The sequence below is a fragment of the Halichoerus grypus genome, chromosome 6 (assembly GCF_964656455.1).
Source record: "Halichoerus grypus chromosome 6, mHalGry1.hap1.1, whole genome shotgun sequence".
Classification (NCBI taxonomy): domain Eukaryota; kingdom Metazoa; phylum Chordata; class Mammalia; order Carnivora; family Phocidae; genus Halichoerus; species Halichoerus grypus.
Window position 1 is genome coordinate 24,614,668 of NC_135717.1, and position 16,309 is coordinate 24,630,976.

At 47.8% G+C, this 16,309-nt stretch overlaps 1 protein-coding gene across 2 annotated transcripts in view; it reads left to right on the forward strand.

The window, feature by feature from the left end:
- Positions 1 to 16,095, forward strand: part of LOC144382267 (uncharacterized) — a 37,045-nt gene extending 20,950 nt beyond the window's left edge. For both annotated transcript variants that reach the window (XM_078074751.1, XM_078074752.1), the window contains 15 exons: positions 150 to 281; positions 3,724 to 3,745; positions 5,486 to 5,574; positions 5,807 to 5,884; positions 6,943 to 7,006; positions 7,176 to 7,314; positions 9,304 to 9,405; positions 10,073 to 10,133; positions 10,242 to 10,277; positions 10,357 to 10,424; positions 10,548 to 10,642; positions 11,590 to 11,672; positions 13,479 to 13,641; positions 14,234 to 14,316; positions 15,905 to 16,095. In XM_078074751.1, the coding sequence (XP_077930877.1) occupies positions 150 to 281; positions 3,724 to 3,745; positions 5,486 to 5,574; positions 5,807 to 5,884; positions 6,943 to 7,006; positions 7,176 to 7,314; positions 9,304 to 9,405; positions 10,073 to 10,133; positions 10,242 to 10,277; positions 10,357 to 10,424; positions 10,548 to 10,642; positions 11,590 to 11,672; positions 13,479 to 13,641; positions 14,234 to 14,316; positions 15,905 to 16,081 (1,392 nt within the window). In that variant the 3' untranslated portion in view covers positions 16,082 to 16,095. The remainder of the gene's footprint in view (positions 1 to 149; positions 282 to 3,723; positions 3,746 to 5,485; positions 5,575 to 5,806; positions 5,885 to 6,942; positions 7,007 to 7,175; positions 7,315 to 9,303; positions 9,406 to 10,072; positions 10,134 to 10,241; positions 10,278 to 10,356; positions 10,425 to 10,547; positions 10,643 to 11,589; positions 11,673 to 13,478; positions 13,642 to 14,233; positions 14,317 to 15,904) is intronic.
- The last annotated feature ends 214 nt before the right edge of the window (positions 16,096 to 16,309 follow it).

Below are 16,309 nucleotides of genomic sequence, written 5' to 3' on the forward strand. Positions count from 1 at the left end.
ATTCCTCTGTGCTCCTTCTCCTCCGTGGGGAGGCACTTGAGAGCTGTGCTTACCTGGGGGAGGCTGGTTGAGGGTTTGTAAAGTTGATGGTTTGGGACAGAGACATTGTAAATCTTTGAGATTCCTCATTGTCTCACGTGTTATTTCAGCTTGTCCATGTTGTGCCTGGCCGTTTCCCTCTTGGCCCTGATGGGGTTGGAGTTCTATGGAAACTTCCCATTATCACTGCCCCCTTGGGAGTTTGTGTCCTTCTCATTTATATCTGGAGAACCATCCTCGCTGTAAGTATACTAAAGTAGCTTATATATACTGTTCTTCATACATAAGCAGAAAATTTTATAGTCATTGGACCTTTTGTATCCATTCAGTAATAGAAATATCCCTCTAATACATCAATTTTGATGATCACCTAGATTGAAATAGATTTAAATTTGTGTTGCAGTGCCTTCTGTGATCCATATGTTCTTTTTTTTTTTTAAAGTTCAAGCATAATTGGCCAACAGTGTAGTATTCGTTTCAGGTGTACAACATGATTCAGCAAGTCTATACATTTCTCAGTGCTCATCACAATAAGTGTACTCTTAATCCCCTTCACCTCTTTCCTCCATCCCTCCACCCACCTGCCCTCCAACCCATGTGTTCTTTAGAAGTGTGTTGTTTCATCTCCATTTTTGGGTCATTCTCTAGCTATCTTTCGGTGCTTGATGTCTAGTTTGAGTCGTCTGTGGTCTGAGAACATACTTCCTGTGATTTCTTTTCCTTTGGTTGTTCAGATGTATCTTATGGCCCCGAATATGGCCTCTCTTAGTGAATGTTCCATGGGAACTTGAGAAGAATGTCTTTCCTTGGGTTGTTGAATGGATTATTCTGCAGATGTTAATGGATCCAGCTGATCGGTGATGCTTTTCAGTTCACCTGTGTTCTCATGGAATTTCTGTATCTGTTGGATCTGTCAATGACTGATAGAGGATTCTGAATTCCCCAGCGATAATAGGGATTCGTCTGTTTCCATCAGCAATTCTTTCAGTTTCTGCCTGATGTACTTGGACACTCTGTTGTTAATGCATGCACATGAGAAATTATTATGTCTTTTGGAGAATTGACACCTTTACCGTTGACGTCATTCCCATCATTATCCCCGACGGTTTTCCTTCCTCTGTAGTGTGTTTTGCAGGATCATTTCACTGGCCACAGGTTTCTAGTTGGATGTTTCTTTGAACACTTTAAACATTTCATCCTTCTTGGTGGCAAGGTTTCTGAAGTGTGATGTAGTCCTTATCCTTATTCCTCTTGGGTAAGGGTTACTGCTCTCCTTCCCCCTTCCACCACCCACACCCAAGCCCTGCTCCAGATTTCCAGAATTGTTTCTTTGTCTTTAAGGACCTGTGACTGAACATTCTGGGTTAGGCATCGTTGGTGTTAGTTGTTTGTGTGTTTCTTTTGGTATTTATCCTGCTTTCCTTGTCTTGAGCTTCCTGGATCTGCGATTTGGTGGCTATATTAATTTAGGAAAATCCTCAGTCATTATTGCTCCAACTGTCTCTCTGTCCATTCTCCTGCTGTTTTCCTATTATGTGTGTGTTACACGATTTGTAATTGTCCCACTGGTCTTGGATTTTCTGTGCTGTCTTTTTAATTTTTGTCTTTGTTTTTCTTTTTGGAAGTTTCTGCCGGAAATTCTTTAGGCACAATGATTCTTTCCTCTGGTATGTTGAGTCTCTTAATGAAGCCATCAAAGGCATTCTTGATTTCTGTTATGGTGTTGTCCAGCATCCCGGTAAAATCTTAGAGTTTCATATCTCTGCTTACATTCATCATCTCTTCTTCCTACTGCCCCCTTTTTGCTTAGATCCAAGATCAGGTATGGAAGGGACTTGAAATTCCCAGCCTGCCGATGCCATCGTCTCTGCCTTAGATGCCTCAGGTAGTGTGATTCTAGTGCTTGCTGGCGTGGTTTTTACCTCTAGTATGCCTTGTGAGGTTGTGTTGAAAGCTAGATCTCCTGTTCTGGTAAAGGAACTGAGGTAAATAGGACGTTAGGGTGAGGTTGTCTACTCATCTGTGTGGGGTTAGACTGAGTTTACTCCCAGGTGAGACAGGGAGGAGATTGCATTGGAGTGGAGACTTTCCCCCTCACCTCTATTGCAGTCTTTGGGAAAGGCCCAGTTAGGCTCTGGGGACATAGTTTCACTTGAAGGCAGACCTTTCTAAGAAGAACAGAAAACTTCTGAGGTTATTTCTAAATGGAACCTCCCCCCTTCCCTGCCAATGGAGAAACCTTCCCTTCAAAAGGAAAACAAGTATGTGCTACGGTGAGCGCTGTGAATTGTGCAAGACTGTTGAATCACAGATCTGTAGCTCTGAAACAAATAATGCAATATATGTTAAGAAAAAAAGAAGAAGAAGATAGCAGGAGGGGAAGAATGAAGGGGGGGTAGTCGGAGGGGGAGATGAACCATGAGAGACGATGGACTCTGAAAAACAAACTGAGGGTTCTAGAGGGGAGAGGGGTGGGAGGATGGGTTAGCCAGGTGATGGGTATTAAAGAGGGCACGTTCTGCATGGAGCACTGGGTGTTATGCACAATGAATCATGGGTCACTACATCAAAAACGAATGATGTCATGTATGGTGATTAACATAACAATAAAAATTTTTTAAAAAAGGAAAACAAAACTTTGACGTCTTTGCTGTGCTCATCTGTCTCTTCACTTCCCCTTCCTGTGGGGCTGGGTGACAAGGGCCAGAGCAACTCAGAGATTCCTAAGCAACATGTGAAGTTACAGGAATCACCATGGTTTTCTGTTTGCCCTCCACTGATGGACTTTCCCCTAACAACTGGCTTGTTGATAGCGTGGTGAGATTCCAATATCCTGGCAAGATTTGGGGGCTGGCCTCAGCCTCTCCTCATCCTGTAAAACTTTTGAATGGGGAAATATGTTAATGGTGTCAAAATGGGGTCTTGCCTAGAGTTTACTAAGCTATAATTTATCACGGTGACTCGATCTGGATAGCCGGGTTCCCCTCTTTTGAAACATCCGATGTCATTTCTCTTGTTGCTTATGCTTCATCTCTCGCCACGTGCCACTCTTTTTCTCCTTCGATGGCTTTTCTTTCTTTTTGATGACCCTCTGTAGCAATCTGGGAAACTTCATAGCACCTGATGTGCCATAACTGTGTGTGAATTCAGCAAACAGCCAACCCTTAGTAATAGTTCAGAGAAGCTTTCTGGACAAGGAAAACGGCATAATTTTGTCAGCGCTTTGCTCACCTGCCAGCCTCCCTTCCTACATTCCTTCCTCCCTTCCTTCCATTTTCTTTCTTTCAGGATCTTAGAATAATCCGTTTCTGAACTCAGTGTGGATATTGGGTTGCATTAAAGTTACGGAAATGATGAATTCATGAATGTGTTTTAAAATGTCTGCATGGTCCGCTGTCAAAATTGAACAGGTTGAACGTTCATTTCACAGAATGTGACTAGATTTTGGGGTCAAAACTAAGTTATATACCTTTGTGCTCTTTATCAGAAATGGATTGTGAACTATGGTGACTTAATCAGGAAATTCCAATTTTGTCTTCTTTTTTCATCCTGTGAAGTCATTCTGCTAAACAAAATGATTATTGTAATTTTATTGGATGACTGTTTCCGTATTGACCTGAACTAGAGATTTTGACTAGTAATATGTTTTGACATCAAACTTCATTTTGTTTCTTCCTCTCTTAGATAAAGCCTCGACAATATCAAGGTAAGTTTTTTGGCTTTAGTTTTCATTGTCGTAAATTCTCGGTACTGGTGTTTGATGTGGGTATAATAGGACTAGGGATAAATATGGTGACTCCTGATGTCTAATTGACTTGTTAACTCCTGAAAATCGTTCTCTTTCCCATGTGGAGTCTAAGTGACAATGTGGAGGGTGTTGCCATCTCTTAGGAGACCAGGAGGAGGTATACCTCATGGGAGTAGGGAGAATAGGAAGAGTCATTTTGCAGAGACATGTTTAGGAGGCATGCGATGATAGGAGCCTGAGGTCTGGAGTGAGTACTTTGCCATGACCTGGCTCTTGGTGAAATGTCGAGATGAGAAAACACTCTTTGAGTCTAACAAGCAGGCTACACTTAGAGAAGGAGCCACATGTTGCCAGACAGAGCGTGTGTCACAAGAGAGGTTTAAAGCGTGGTTTTGAGTCTGAAGTGGAGGGAGCCTTTCCTGCCAGGGGAGAATGAGTGGAAAGGAACGGGTGCCAGTGGGGGTGATGTACTGTGTCGGGCCTCATGGATTGTGGTGATTCCGTGGTGCTGTCTGCTGACGGCCAGGGTGGCTGCCTGGCACATAGCAAACCCTCGAATGCTGGTGTTCGTCCCTGTGAGTGCAGCAGTGGGGGTGGTGAGAAGAGAGATCTCAGGGCACGAGAGCGCTCACATTGGGCCAATAGAAGAGAAGTTTGCACTTTGAGGTAAGATGAGAGAATTATGATTTTTTAGAAGATTCTGTTTATTCACTTGACAGAGAGGGCACAAGCAGACCGAGTGGCTGGCAGAGGGAGGGGGAGAAGCATGCACCCCACTGAGCCCAGACCCAGATGTGGGATCCCAGGACCCAGGGTGGAATCATGATCCGATGTGGGATCATGACCCAAGCTGAAGGCAGACACTTAAGCGACTGAGCCACGCAAGTACCCCGAGATGAGAGAATTAAGTGCCAGTTAGAGGAGTCTGTGTTCTTGACCTTCGATGTGTTATCCATCAGTGATAGGGCGCTTCATGAGTGTTGTTTTCCTGTCAGGGTAGAGGGTAAACTTCTCATGTTGGGATGAGAAAAGCTTGTGTCCCAGGGAGTGTGAGTTATCCAGGCCCTCCAGAGACTGTAATGTGGAGTTTGTACCCGAGTGTGTTTGATTCCAAAGATCTTGTCCTCCAGAGCCCCTGCCTAGGGTTCATGACAGGCAATCTGTGAGCAGCAGAAAGTCACTGAAGGCCTTGGAGGTGTCACTCAATTGCCACTTTGAGCTTTCCTTGTGTGGAATTCCAAGGAGGATCTGGAAACGGACATGGCGCTGAGCAGGAGCAAAGGATGGTTTTGTTCATTTTGGGTTGTTTGCAGGGACTTATTTTTGTACCTTAATCATCGGAGGAGAGAAATGTTAGTTGACAGGATGCTTGGTTTTTCTGTTAGGTATCTGGGGATGACATCAGCATTTGCAGTGATTGCATTTTCCAAGATTGGTGCTTCCGCATGGGAGCAAACTTAGAAGACATTTGAGGGCGTTTCTCTATTTTTGAAAAAAATTTCAGTAGGAATCTCCCCGAAATAGGTTGTCTTAGGTTTCCAATGCTGCTAAAACTTGCTTCCTTAGGGCACAATGGGAATGCTAACAAGTTAGTTACACCCAAGTGTCAGAGAATGTGTCTCTGGTGCTCATACACTGGGATTATTCAATGTCACTGGTTTTGCTAGTTATCTTTGAGATTCTTTTTTCTCCTTTTAGTAACCTTACAACAAATAAAGGAGAAGATCCATCGACTTAGAACAGAAAACAGGGAGCTTGCTCAGGAAATATCCCTTTGGGAGCTGAAGGTATCAGTGCCTTTTCAAATACTTTTTGTGATTTCATTTTGGTTACTTCCACCTCTTGTAGTTCATCCTATTGACCTATTTCATGTGATCCAGAAATGGTCCTGATTCAAGAGAAGTTTCACAAATGTAGAGCACTGCCTCTCTATTTTGAAAGGAGTCACACATGAGTAGATAGGTTTGTGTAACACGATGCTATTTTGGAATTCTGTTTCCTTCTTCATATGTTTTATAGATCCAGGAAGGCAAGAAACACCTTGCAGAAACCAAGAGTGAACATAAGTTTCTCTCTGAGGAAGTGCTTCAATGGAAGGTAAGAATCCCTTCTTTGCCTGAATTGTGTCCTACCAACAGAAATCAAAGTAATGAATTATCATCATTATCATGATGATTATTATTATTTTAAACATTGCTTGATTGACTGATTTGAGAGAGAGAGAAAGAGTGAGTGGTAGGGGACAGAAGGAGAGAGAGAATCCCAAGCTGACTCCATGCTGAGTGTGTATCCTGATGCAGGGGTCAATCCCATAACCCTGAGATCAGGCCTTGAGCCAAAACGAAAGCAGGAGTCAGACACTCCACCGACTGTGCCACCCGGATGCCACCCAGGTGCCCCAAGGAATGGATTATTATTACTCATTCAAAATGTTTTGTTGAAGGAGAACATCAAAAAAGGTTGAGGAAGTTAATGAAAATTTAAATGACACCCTTCGTCGGGCACGGGCTCACTTGCAAATTGAGAGAGAGAAGAAGGTCAAGAATCAGGGTATGGTAAGAGCTGGCTGTTGAGTTTTAGCTTAATGTGGCTCCGGCAGGCTTTTGGTTCACTGGGTGAGGTGAGTGCAGCATCCTCGCTTGCTGTTTAGCACAGTAGAGAGTGGGCATCTGGGAACTGAAACTCCTACGGAGCAGGGAGCTGGGATTTCACTTAGAACCACCATGATGAGGTTTGCTCTTATAAGGACTGGGAAGTATGGTTGATTTCACAGCGAGGTAATGATCACATCATTCAGCCCTGCCCTCCAAGATATGTAGCAGATCCCCACAAGATACTTGAGCGATGAAGGGCGATGGCTGGCCCGACTGTACAGTCCCTTCCTCTCTTAATGCCAAACGGAGCATTTTCAATGTGAATAGGGGAAGACGTGTATATATGTATGTATGTGGATATATATATGAATGAAAGCCACTAAGAAAGTCATTTGTGAGTTCTTTGACTTGAACTCTTTTCCACTTTGCTTACTTTCTCCTTCTTCTATTATGCCTTAAGGGCTTTCTTTGTTGCACTGCATGATCCCGTCCTGTTAGGCGCCCTCACGTTGTTGTGTGATCATGATTTCCTGAATGTCTTTTCTCGTATCTGTCTTAAAGGCCCAGGATGCATCCGAGGATGGAGAGCAGAGAGCCTTTAGGGCCAAAAAACGAGAACTGCAGGGTATGTTATTTTGGGGGAAGAAATCCCCATATGGTGGCAATGAGTTTGCATTGGGAAGGGAAAGAATGCCTTCCTGCCTTCAAGGTCTTGCCCTTCTCCTTTCCCTATCAAACCGAAGTTCTCAGGTCATGTGCACATACACACACAAAAGAAAACTCATCCTTTCCAGAATATCAACGATGGATGGAAGACCATTGCAATGCCCTGAGTTCTTTGAAAACCACTCAAGAAGCCGAATTGAAACTCCTGAGGAGGAAAGTGGGTATCGTGGTGGATTTCTCTGAACAGAGACGAGTGGCTGCCGAAGAGTAAGCTATTCTTGTGTGAATTGCCACAGATACTATTGTATGAATTTCTGTGACGGCCAGTCTAGATAATTGTATTTCTTTTAGAATTGGCTCTAGAGTGTTTTTGCCAAATGCATTCTGTAGGATAGTGCCTGCCCTTCCTGCCTTGATGTGTGTGACCTGCATTTCCCTGTGTGTTCTAACTGCTTGTCACGCTTGTTGTGTGACTCCTTGGAGTAGAAGAGGGAAGGTACCATCATTAAAAACTTTGATACCTGGATCCCCTCTGGGTCTGTCTGCATTGTCCTTTTGGTTTCCGTGTCATCCCATGTTCTTATTAGCCCTGAATTCAGTCACTTTTGGTTCAGTACGAGACTTGGGTCAATAATGTGGATAGAAAAATGGAATTGTCCTGCTGCAGAGACACTGGGAGTTTCTTTGTGGAAAGTGGGTTGGGGCTCCAGCAGTCCTGGATCCCTTCATCCAGTGTACGACTGACATCACTCACTGTAGCCCAGTCCCTAAGAAGGCCAGGGTATTTCCCATCCAGCTGATTTTTTTAGGTGGAACTCTCCTGGGTCCCAGCCAAAGCCTGCGGTTTCACTAGGGCTCACCTTTGCTGGCTGACCCTGAACTTGACTCGTTTCCTTCTAAGCCCATGCCCATAAAGTTGTTCAGCTTCTTTCCAGTTCACTTGCCTGTTCCAGAATGTATTGATGTGTCCTGGGGAGATTGGCTCCCACTGCCAGGCTGGCCTTCTCCTAGGCTTCCTTCTTCTCCATCTGGTTCTCGTGTTTCTTCATGTACTCTTTAGAAATTGGGTGCATTCACTCACGAGTTTGCTCTTTTGTCCAGTGTTTCCTTGATTTTCTCAGGAGGAGATCAGGACCTTCGAGTCCCTCATTCACGTTGAAAAGCAAAACTGTTCCCTGTCTTCCCTGGACACTCAGCTTTGTGTTATTCCTTCCCACAGCGGGGGTGGGGGCTGCTCTGTGTCATTGGCATCCTGGTTCTGTTCATTGGAAATTTCTTTTGGGGGTGGGTACAGTGTCCTGACCACCTTTCTGTCTTCTACACTTTACAACTGAGCCACTCCATTACAGCCGCTCCAGAAAGCATTTGCTGAAGGATTGCCTGAGAGACCAGAAGCAAATGCATGTGTCTTTCTCTGTCTGGAGCTTTTGACTCCGTTTCTAAGAGTCTTTTTGCATGTGATCTTGAGTAAATCAGGTGTCCTGTTGAAACCCTTTCAATCAACACCATGAACAAAAGAGTCTGAGGGCAACACAGCAAACCAGCCTTTCTAAGCATCGCACGTTGCTGCCTTCACTATCAGTGAACTCAGTCTTGTTCAAGTCGGTTGACTCCATGCAGTTGATAGTTTTCCATCTGAAATCTGTTGCGTGGAGAGAACACACTGACTATGTGACAGTTCACAGCCTTTTACACTTGAGGACATATTGCCGGCACTAAGATTGGCCTCTTCAAAGGAGGAGGCGGGGGTTGTAGTTGTAGACCCAGAGATGTCTGGGAGTGAGTTGCCATGCTGATGAAGCCATATTCTGGAAGGCTTCCTTTCGGGTTCATTGTGTCAGGCACAGCCTTGGTCTGAGGATCAGGGCTCCCCGTGGAGGTGTACGACTAACGATGGTCCCCCGCCTCATCCTATAGTTGGTCAGGCTTGGTTTTTCACTTTGAACTGAAAGGAGCCTTCACCGTCTCCGACAAAAGACCAACTCTGAGAGGACACAAACTGCAATGTTACTTGAGGACTTGATAATGAAGTAGAGAAGTGTAAAGACAGCTCAGATTGCAATGACTTGGCAGCATCCGGAGTTTGATTTTTCTTGAACCCTAAATGGGACCTTCAGTTCATTTCCCTCCTTGTGTTGTCAGTCTGTGCATTTATGAGGGACACTGGAATCTAGGCCATCCAGTGTGCTGGGAGGAATGACGGTAGAACTTCTGGACCTTGGCTACTGGACCATGTCTATACCTTTCCTGTCTTAGGAAGGTCGCAAAGACCCGCCGTGACCTGGAGGCAACAGAGAGTCAGCTGTCAGCTGCCGTGGAAAATCTGAAAGGAATCAAAGAAGAAACGGACAAGTACAAGTGAGTTCAGACACTGAATATTAGCGGCTCCTGACATCCCTGTTCACTTCGTATTTTTCACTTTTCTTCATTGTTTAGACTCAATTCCCATGTAATAGAAACAAAAATTCAGAGGCATATCCAGAGAGAATTACCAGACACAAAAAGTGAAGCTCTAGAAAGAACAAAACCATTTCATTACTAAACATGTCCTGATCCCCAGCGCTGGCCTGATTCTGTGGAAACTTCTTCCACGCCATCGTCCCTGGGGGTGGTGTCAGTTGTCCTAATCTTGAGGAAAGCAGTTTGTCGTAGGATGAATCCTACCCATAAAGCCGGTAGTGCCATCTGATGGCGCTGGTCTTTGCAACCCTGGCAACCATGGCGAGGATAGAAGTTTCCCAGTACACTTGATGGCACACTTGTCATGTGATAAATTAGGGAAAGATTGAAAATGGGTAAGGAAATTATGTCAACTCTGAACCCTGCAGGGGAAGAAAAACGATTACGGAAAAGAGGTAGCAATAGCTTTGATCCTACTGTGCATTATAACCATGTGAAAAGTGTTTCCTGTGTCAGGATCAATTGTATGAGCGGACAGATAAGAGGAGAATGGCCACGTGGGCAGATGATTTAAAATCACAGCCAATATTGGGTGTTATCTGACGAAAGCAATTATAACTCACAGGCGAGAAGTCGGAGCGTTGCAAGATCAGCTGCGGGAGGCAGAGCTCACCTTCAAACACAAGGTAACCTGAGTTGTGCCCCAACATCCTGGCCCCTTCGCGCCTCCTGCAGGTGATGGAAGTGGCCCTTAGATCCCTGAACATGGGCTCTTGGTGTGTTGACTTTTTCAGATCGCAGCTCATGAGAGAAGTGCTCTAGATAACTGGGTAAGTGTTTTCTTTTTCCTCCTCTTCGTTTGGGGCACAGTCCGGCACAGCTGAAGGCGGATGTGTTTTTCTCCCCCAGACTAAGGCTCGGGTTTGGGAGAGGAAGATAGTGCAGCAGAGCAGGGAGAACGCCTACGTGAGACACAGGTGTGCGAGTTTGACGTGCCCTTTTCTGGGTGTCTTGAGGGGTCAAGGCTAAGCTGTTTAGTGTCTAGTAGAGGACATGGTGTTGTAATTCTTCTAGACGTCCATTCTTTCTCTGTATTCAAGATTGCACATGATGAGGAGAGGGACGCTGCCTGAGGGATCCATGAGGCAGGAACCGATGCCGGGAAGACCTGAGACACAGAACCGTGTGCGGAGAGGTAGGGAGCGTGCTGTGAAATGCAGCAGCCTGATCTCTGCTGGGAAAGCACACGATGTCCTTCCCGTTCCTGTGGGTGATCACTGTGTGTCCTGGAGAGAATCACGAGCACTCCCTAAGGACAGCAGGTCGTCTGAAGGGGTGACAGGAGGGTGCTTTCCTCAGGTGCCCACCGGCAGCAGGGCACCTGTCCCTGTGACAGGTGGAGCTCATGCCCCTCCCCTGACTGCAGACCCTCCCCCACCCCCTCTACCACCCACCTACTGCAGAGCTGAGCCTGGAGGAGTTGTGAGCCCGAGCTCCCTTCCCACTTTGACGCAACGGTGAAGACTTTTTGGAAAAAAACAAAAATTGAGAAAAATGGCATTTATTTACTCTTTATGGAGGTTCCTTGATTTTTGTTTTATTTGTCATCGACAGTAATCTATTAATCCGTGAAAGTCATGCATTTTACTCCTCTAATGTTATCGGTATAAAGCCACAGCTTTACTTCTCAATCTGCCTATTTTTACTTTGCTCCTGACTGTACGATTAGTCTACTCCAATTCTTCTCTTAAATATTTACGTAAAAGCCAGTCACACATGCTAGGCCTCATCTATAGACTGAAGGATTGAACCGTCAACTGGCGGCCTGAGAAAAGAATGCATGCCGTTCATGTTGAGGGTTTCTCCATTTTTAGCTGGTTGAGCCCAGAGCAGTCTACTGCCGTTCCCTTAGCTATGAAAACACCTGAAGCAAGCTGGGCGATGGTGGTCCCATCCTCGAGGGGGAGAGGCAGAGGTCTCCCCCTTGTCCTCAGGGGTCAGCAGAGACATTTGAGAAATGCTGTGTGTCTGAGAAGGGACCCAAGAGTGGGACAGAGGGGAACGTGTTAGGGGCGGGTTTGGAGGGTGGGTTTGAATTCTGCACAGTCGGTGCTGGTCTGAATCCACCTCCATCTGTTCTAGGGCTTTGGTCTGATGCTGAAACTGGTGGGTCTCCCATGGGGAACAGGGGCACCGAGCCTCCTAGAGACCCAGGGATGAGCAAGGTAACTACTGTGGCCTCTACCAGGTGTTCCGGAAACTTCTCCCTTTCTGAGCAGCACCCTGTCCTGGCCTTGTGTCTGTTGGGTGGGTTAGGGTTTGTCTGTGGTGTCGTTCACCTTTCAAAATACAAGCAGTTCACCCAGGGGCTGACAGGCTTCTCCATTACAGATCCTCACCTTCGGTGGCACCTCCTGAAGCCACAGGTGCTTAGAGGTGAAGGATGGCAGGGCGCTCACTGTGTGTGTGTGTGTGTGTGTGTGTTTGTGTGTGTGTGAGTGTGTGTGTGAGTCGACCCCTGCCCACCCACAGTGCCCGGGCGGGGACTTAGCTCGAGGAGGATGACACGTCACTCCACAGTGAAGTCTCTGGCCGGCCTGACTGCCAGTCAGTAGGTTACGATCAGGTGCGATTGGTGTAGTGTTCATGTTGGGGTTAGATGATTTACCTGGGACAAGGTCTGTGGTAATCCTCACAACTGGAAACTAGGGGAAACTCTCTCTCCATTTTATATTGCCTGTTTTGCAGTTTGGCATGTTCTTAGATAGGGCAAGTTTCGTAAGTCATCCCTGTTTGACTTCTGCTGGTAAAAATGCTGTACAGAATCCCTCTACTTGTACCCTTTCGACGACTGTTGTGAATTTCCAAAGCTGTTGGGTGTACTGGCCCACACCATCTGAAGGGGGGATGTCGGTGATTAGCTGCATGACCCGGGCCTCACAAGCCCTTCAGTTGGGCTTCTAGGAGCAGGTCTTTTTGGTCTTATGTCACTGTGAGAGCTGGTTTCTTCTCTCATCACACGTTCTGGAGTTGTCCATGAGAAAACATAAACATTTTTGTGAATTCTGTTATTTAGCCTTCCCATCTTAATTTCCCACTGGACAAAATTGCTCTGGAACTCAGTGTGCGGAAAATTCCGAAGACTGTGTTTTAAGATAAACACAGCCGCTGCACGTAAATAAGGGCCATTGGTATCATGTTCCTCTGGGAAAACCCTTTTCCAGGTCCACTATCAGACCACAGGCCCCTAATTCCTCAAGGGTCTTTGTGGCCTGGACAGAAACTGCAGAGAGTAGAAGACCGCTTTGTCAGGAAGTGAGGCAGGTGGGGACAGTCAGGGGCTTTGCGGGCAAGGGATTCACCTCGAGTGGCTCAGATTCCTTGTGGAGAAAGGGCATTCAGTTTCACCACATTCTGCCTATTCTTTTTTTTTTTTAAATATTAATTTGACAGAGAGAGACAGAGCGAGGAGGGAACACAAGCAGGGGGAGTGGGAGAGGGAGAAGCAGGCTGCCCGCTGAGCAGGGAGCCCGATGCGGGGCTCGATCCCAGGACCCTGGGACCATGACCTGAGCCGAAGGCAGACGCTTAACCGACTGAGCCACCCAGGCGCCCCACATTCTGTCTATTCTTAACAAACCCAAATCTTCTGCGGTGGTTGAAGAGGAACGATGAAGTGTTGTCCACGATGTCAATGCCTCCGTGTCTGGAGTGTGGGCTGCTTTACTCGTTTCCAGTGATCCCTTTTCACCCTTTAAGACACTACTTCTTGGTAGTGAACGTTGGCAGACATGGGTAGTGATGTTTGGTGACAGTAGGTTATTCCTGTAACATCCATTCTCCTTCCTCACCCCACCCCCCTTATTATAGAAGGCAGCTATTGGGAGGGATAAAGTTTTCTAGCACGATGTGGCTCTCCTGGAACATGGTATTGGAGAAGGAGCAGGATGCTGAGAGCTCTCTTGGGTTTCAGCTCTTGGTGTTGCAACTTTTGTGTGTCTTGCCCAAATATTTTCTCCTCTGTTCTGCAGGTCGGTACAGATGTGAGAGGGTTTCCTCATGCCCCAAGGCCCCCCCATATGCCCTACCACATGGGGCAGGGTTTACCAGGCTTCACTGGCTATGGGCCACCTGCACCTCCTCCACATGGGTGGACATGGGGGCCTCAAGCACAGCTCGTTCCTGCTACACATGGTAAGATGATCTGAATTGGATGACCTGAATCGTAAAGCCTATTCATAGTTTAAGTACTTCAGTTGGTGGGGAAGATGTAGAGGAGGTACCAGAAGGCTTTGCAATGCAAGGATCGACCTGAGTGAGGACATAGTAGCATTCCTCACCTTTCTGTGGACATCCATTTCATGGACTGTCTTGTTTCACCCTACAGAAATGGGCAGCAGGTGTCCGCCATCGAGAAGAAAAGTGACAGTTTGCAAAAGACAGACATAAAAGCTTTGCCCATGGGCACTGCCCAGACACAATGTTTTGGGCCCTGGGATGGATGAAGCACAACCTCAAGTCACTGTGACTTGTGGAGGCCCCAGTTGTCCAGTGTTATTCATTAGCTCTGAAAACATCTGTCACTGGGTGGACTGATCACATCCTCAGGTGTGGGGGACTTGTGTCTCCTTTGTCCACAGGGGTGAGAGGAGACCTGTGAGAAACGCTCTGAATCTGGAAGGGATGTGGGAGTGGGAGAGAGTGGAACAGGGTGGGGCAGGTGTAGAGGGTTGGCTTCCATCCTGCATGGTCAAGGCCAGTCTGAATCCACCTCCCTCCCTTGTAGGGCTTCGGCCGTATTCAGAAACCTGTGGCACACAAGGGGACAACAGCGGCACCCCGCCCAAGAAGGTCCCACAGAAGGACCAGGTAAATACTGTGTCTTTCCTCAATTGTAACCATTTCTGGAATCCTGTTCCTGTCTGGGCAGCACCCTGTCCTGACCTGTGTCTATTGGGTATGTCCTGGGATCTGTGTGTGGTGTCATTGACCTTTCAATATGCCAAGTCTTCATTCGGAGCCTACAGACTTCTCTGTTTCCAAATCATCACCTTCCGCGGGGCGTCCTGAAGCTCCAGGTGCTTAGAAATGAAGGAGAGCAGGACCCTGCCCTTGTGTGTGTGTGTGTATGTGTGCATGTGTGTGTGTGTGTGTAAACTCCGGAGGAGAGCAATATGTCACTCCACACTGAAGTCGGCCAGTCCCGCTGACTCCTTGCAGTTTGCTTTCCCGCGAGAGCGGTAGTGGTGTTGGTTTTCGGGTCAGGAGACTAAGCTGGGAGAATGTCTGCGGTAATCCTCACAGCTGGAAACGGGAAAGCCATGCCCTGCCTCACACTTTGTGCCACGTGCTTTGGGCAGCTGTGAGTGTTGGTGGAGAAGGTGAGCTGCGACCTCACGTGCGTTCCATCTGTGTGGGTGAAGACGCGACCCGGAATCCCTCCAGTTGCACCCTGGGTGAGATGAAGGTGAACTCTGCCAGGGGCCAGGTGTGTGGTAGAAAAGGCCCCCCGGAGCACAGCCGTGAAGAGGGAATCCCGGTGACTCCCTGCAGGGCCCACGGCTCACACACGTTTCAGTCGTGCTCCCGTGAGCGGGTTCTGATGCGCTTTGGTGGCTGTGCCAACTGATAGCGTCTCTCCTGATCCATCCTGGGAGGGTGACGCCTGCTCTCCAGACACATTGGTTTGCATCCGGGGATGCAGAATCGGCCCCTCAGTGGTTCTCGGCACCAAGGACTACGACTACGCATTTGCTCTGTGCCTGAGCTGAGGAGCATCGGAATGCCGGTGACGCAGATCCACAGAGCTGGGTCTCACGAACTCCTCGGGATCGTGTTCTTCTCAGCACTTTTCCCGGTCCGCTGCAGGACTCCAGAAACTCCTGTCTCCTGAGCGGTGTCTGTGGCCATGGACAGCACTTGGGAGAGTAGAAGAAGACCCCTTTGTCAGGGAGGGAAGCGGAGCAGGGTCAGGCGGGTGCTGGTGGGAAGCAGTTGGACCCACGAGGGGCTGTGATTCCACGTGTGGACACTGGGCTTCTCCGGACTTCTCAGCGTGTTTTTGTTCTCACTGAGTCACATGGCAAGCCTCTGGGGCCACACTGGACGAGGGGATCAGAGTGGGCCTGGACGCAGATGCCTGCCTGTCTGGCATATGCTGCTTATGGGCCGTTTCTTGTGGCCTCTGGTCACCTGGTAGGAGAAGACGACTTGACGTCCCACCTTCTCAGACATGGATGGTGATGTGTGGGGACACTACGTTCTTTCCTTCCCTGGTCCCTGAGTGTGTGGTGGCACCAAGAGGGGGACTAGGGTTTAGTGGCACTGGTGCTCTGCTCCCTGGAAGCTCAGGGTGAAGAGAGGGCCAGGTGCTGACCCCTGCTTCTTTGGGTTTCAGGTTGGTGGGGGTTCTGCTTCTGTCTGTCATAGCAACATTCCTTTGGTTTCTGTTCTGCAGAACCCTGTGGATGCAAGAGGACCCCCTCCTGTACCCGGCCCACTGGGTCCACCGTACCCCACGGATCCCCCTTCATCACCATCCTGGGGCCCTGGGGCACATCTCCCTCCACCCACCCAGTGGTCTCTGCGTCCTTACCCTGCACCCGAACCTACAGCACAGGGTGGGATGATATGAATCGTATGAATTGACTTACAATGTGTATTGTCTTCTTTCTTATTGAGTTGGTGGGGCAAAGGCTGAGTTTGTGCTGAGGCCTTGACATTGCGAGGGGAAAACCGCCTGGGGGCGCTGTAACATCCTGAGGTTTCTCAGGACATACAGGTGTTGTGCTTGGCTATTTGCACACACTGAGCGGGGGGGGGGGGGGGGGGGGGGGGGCGGGGAGGTGCCGTCGTTGGGAAG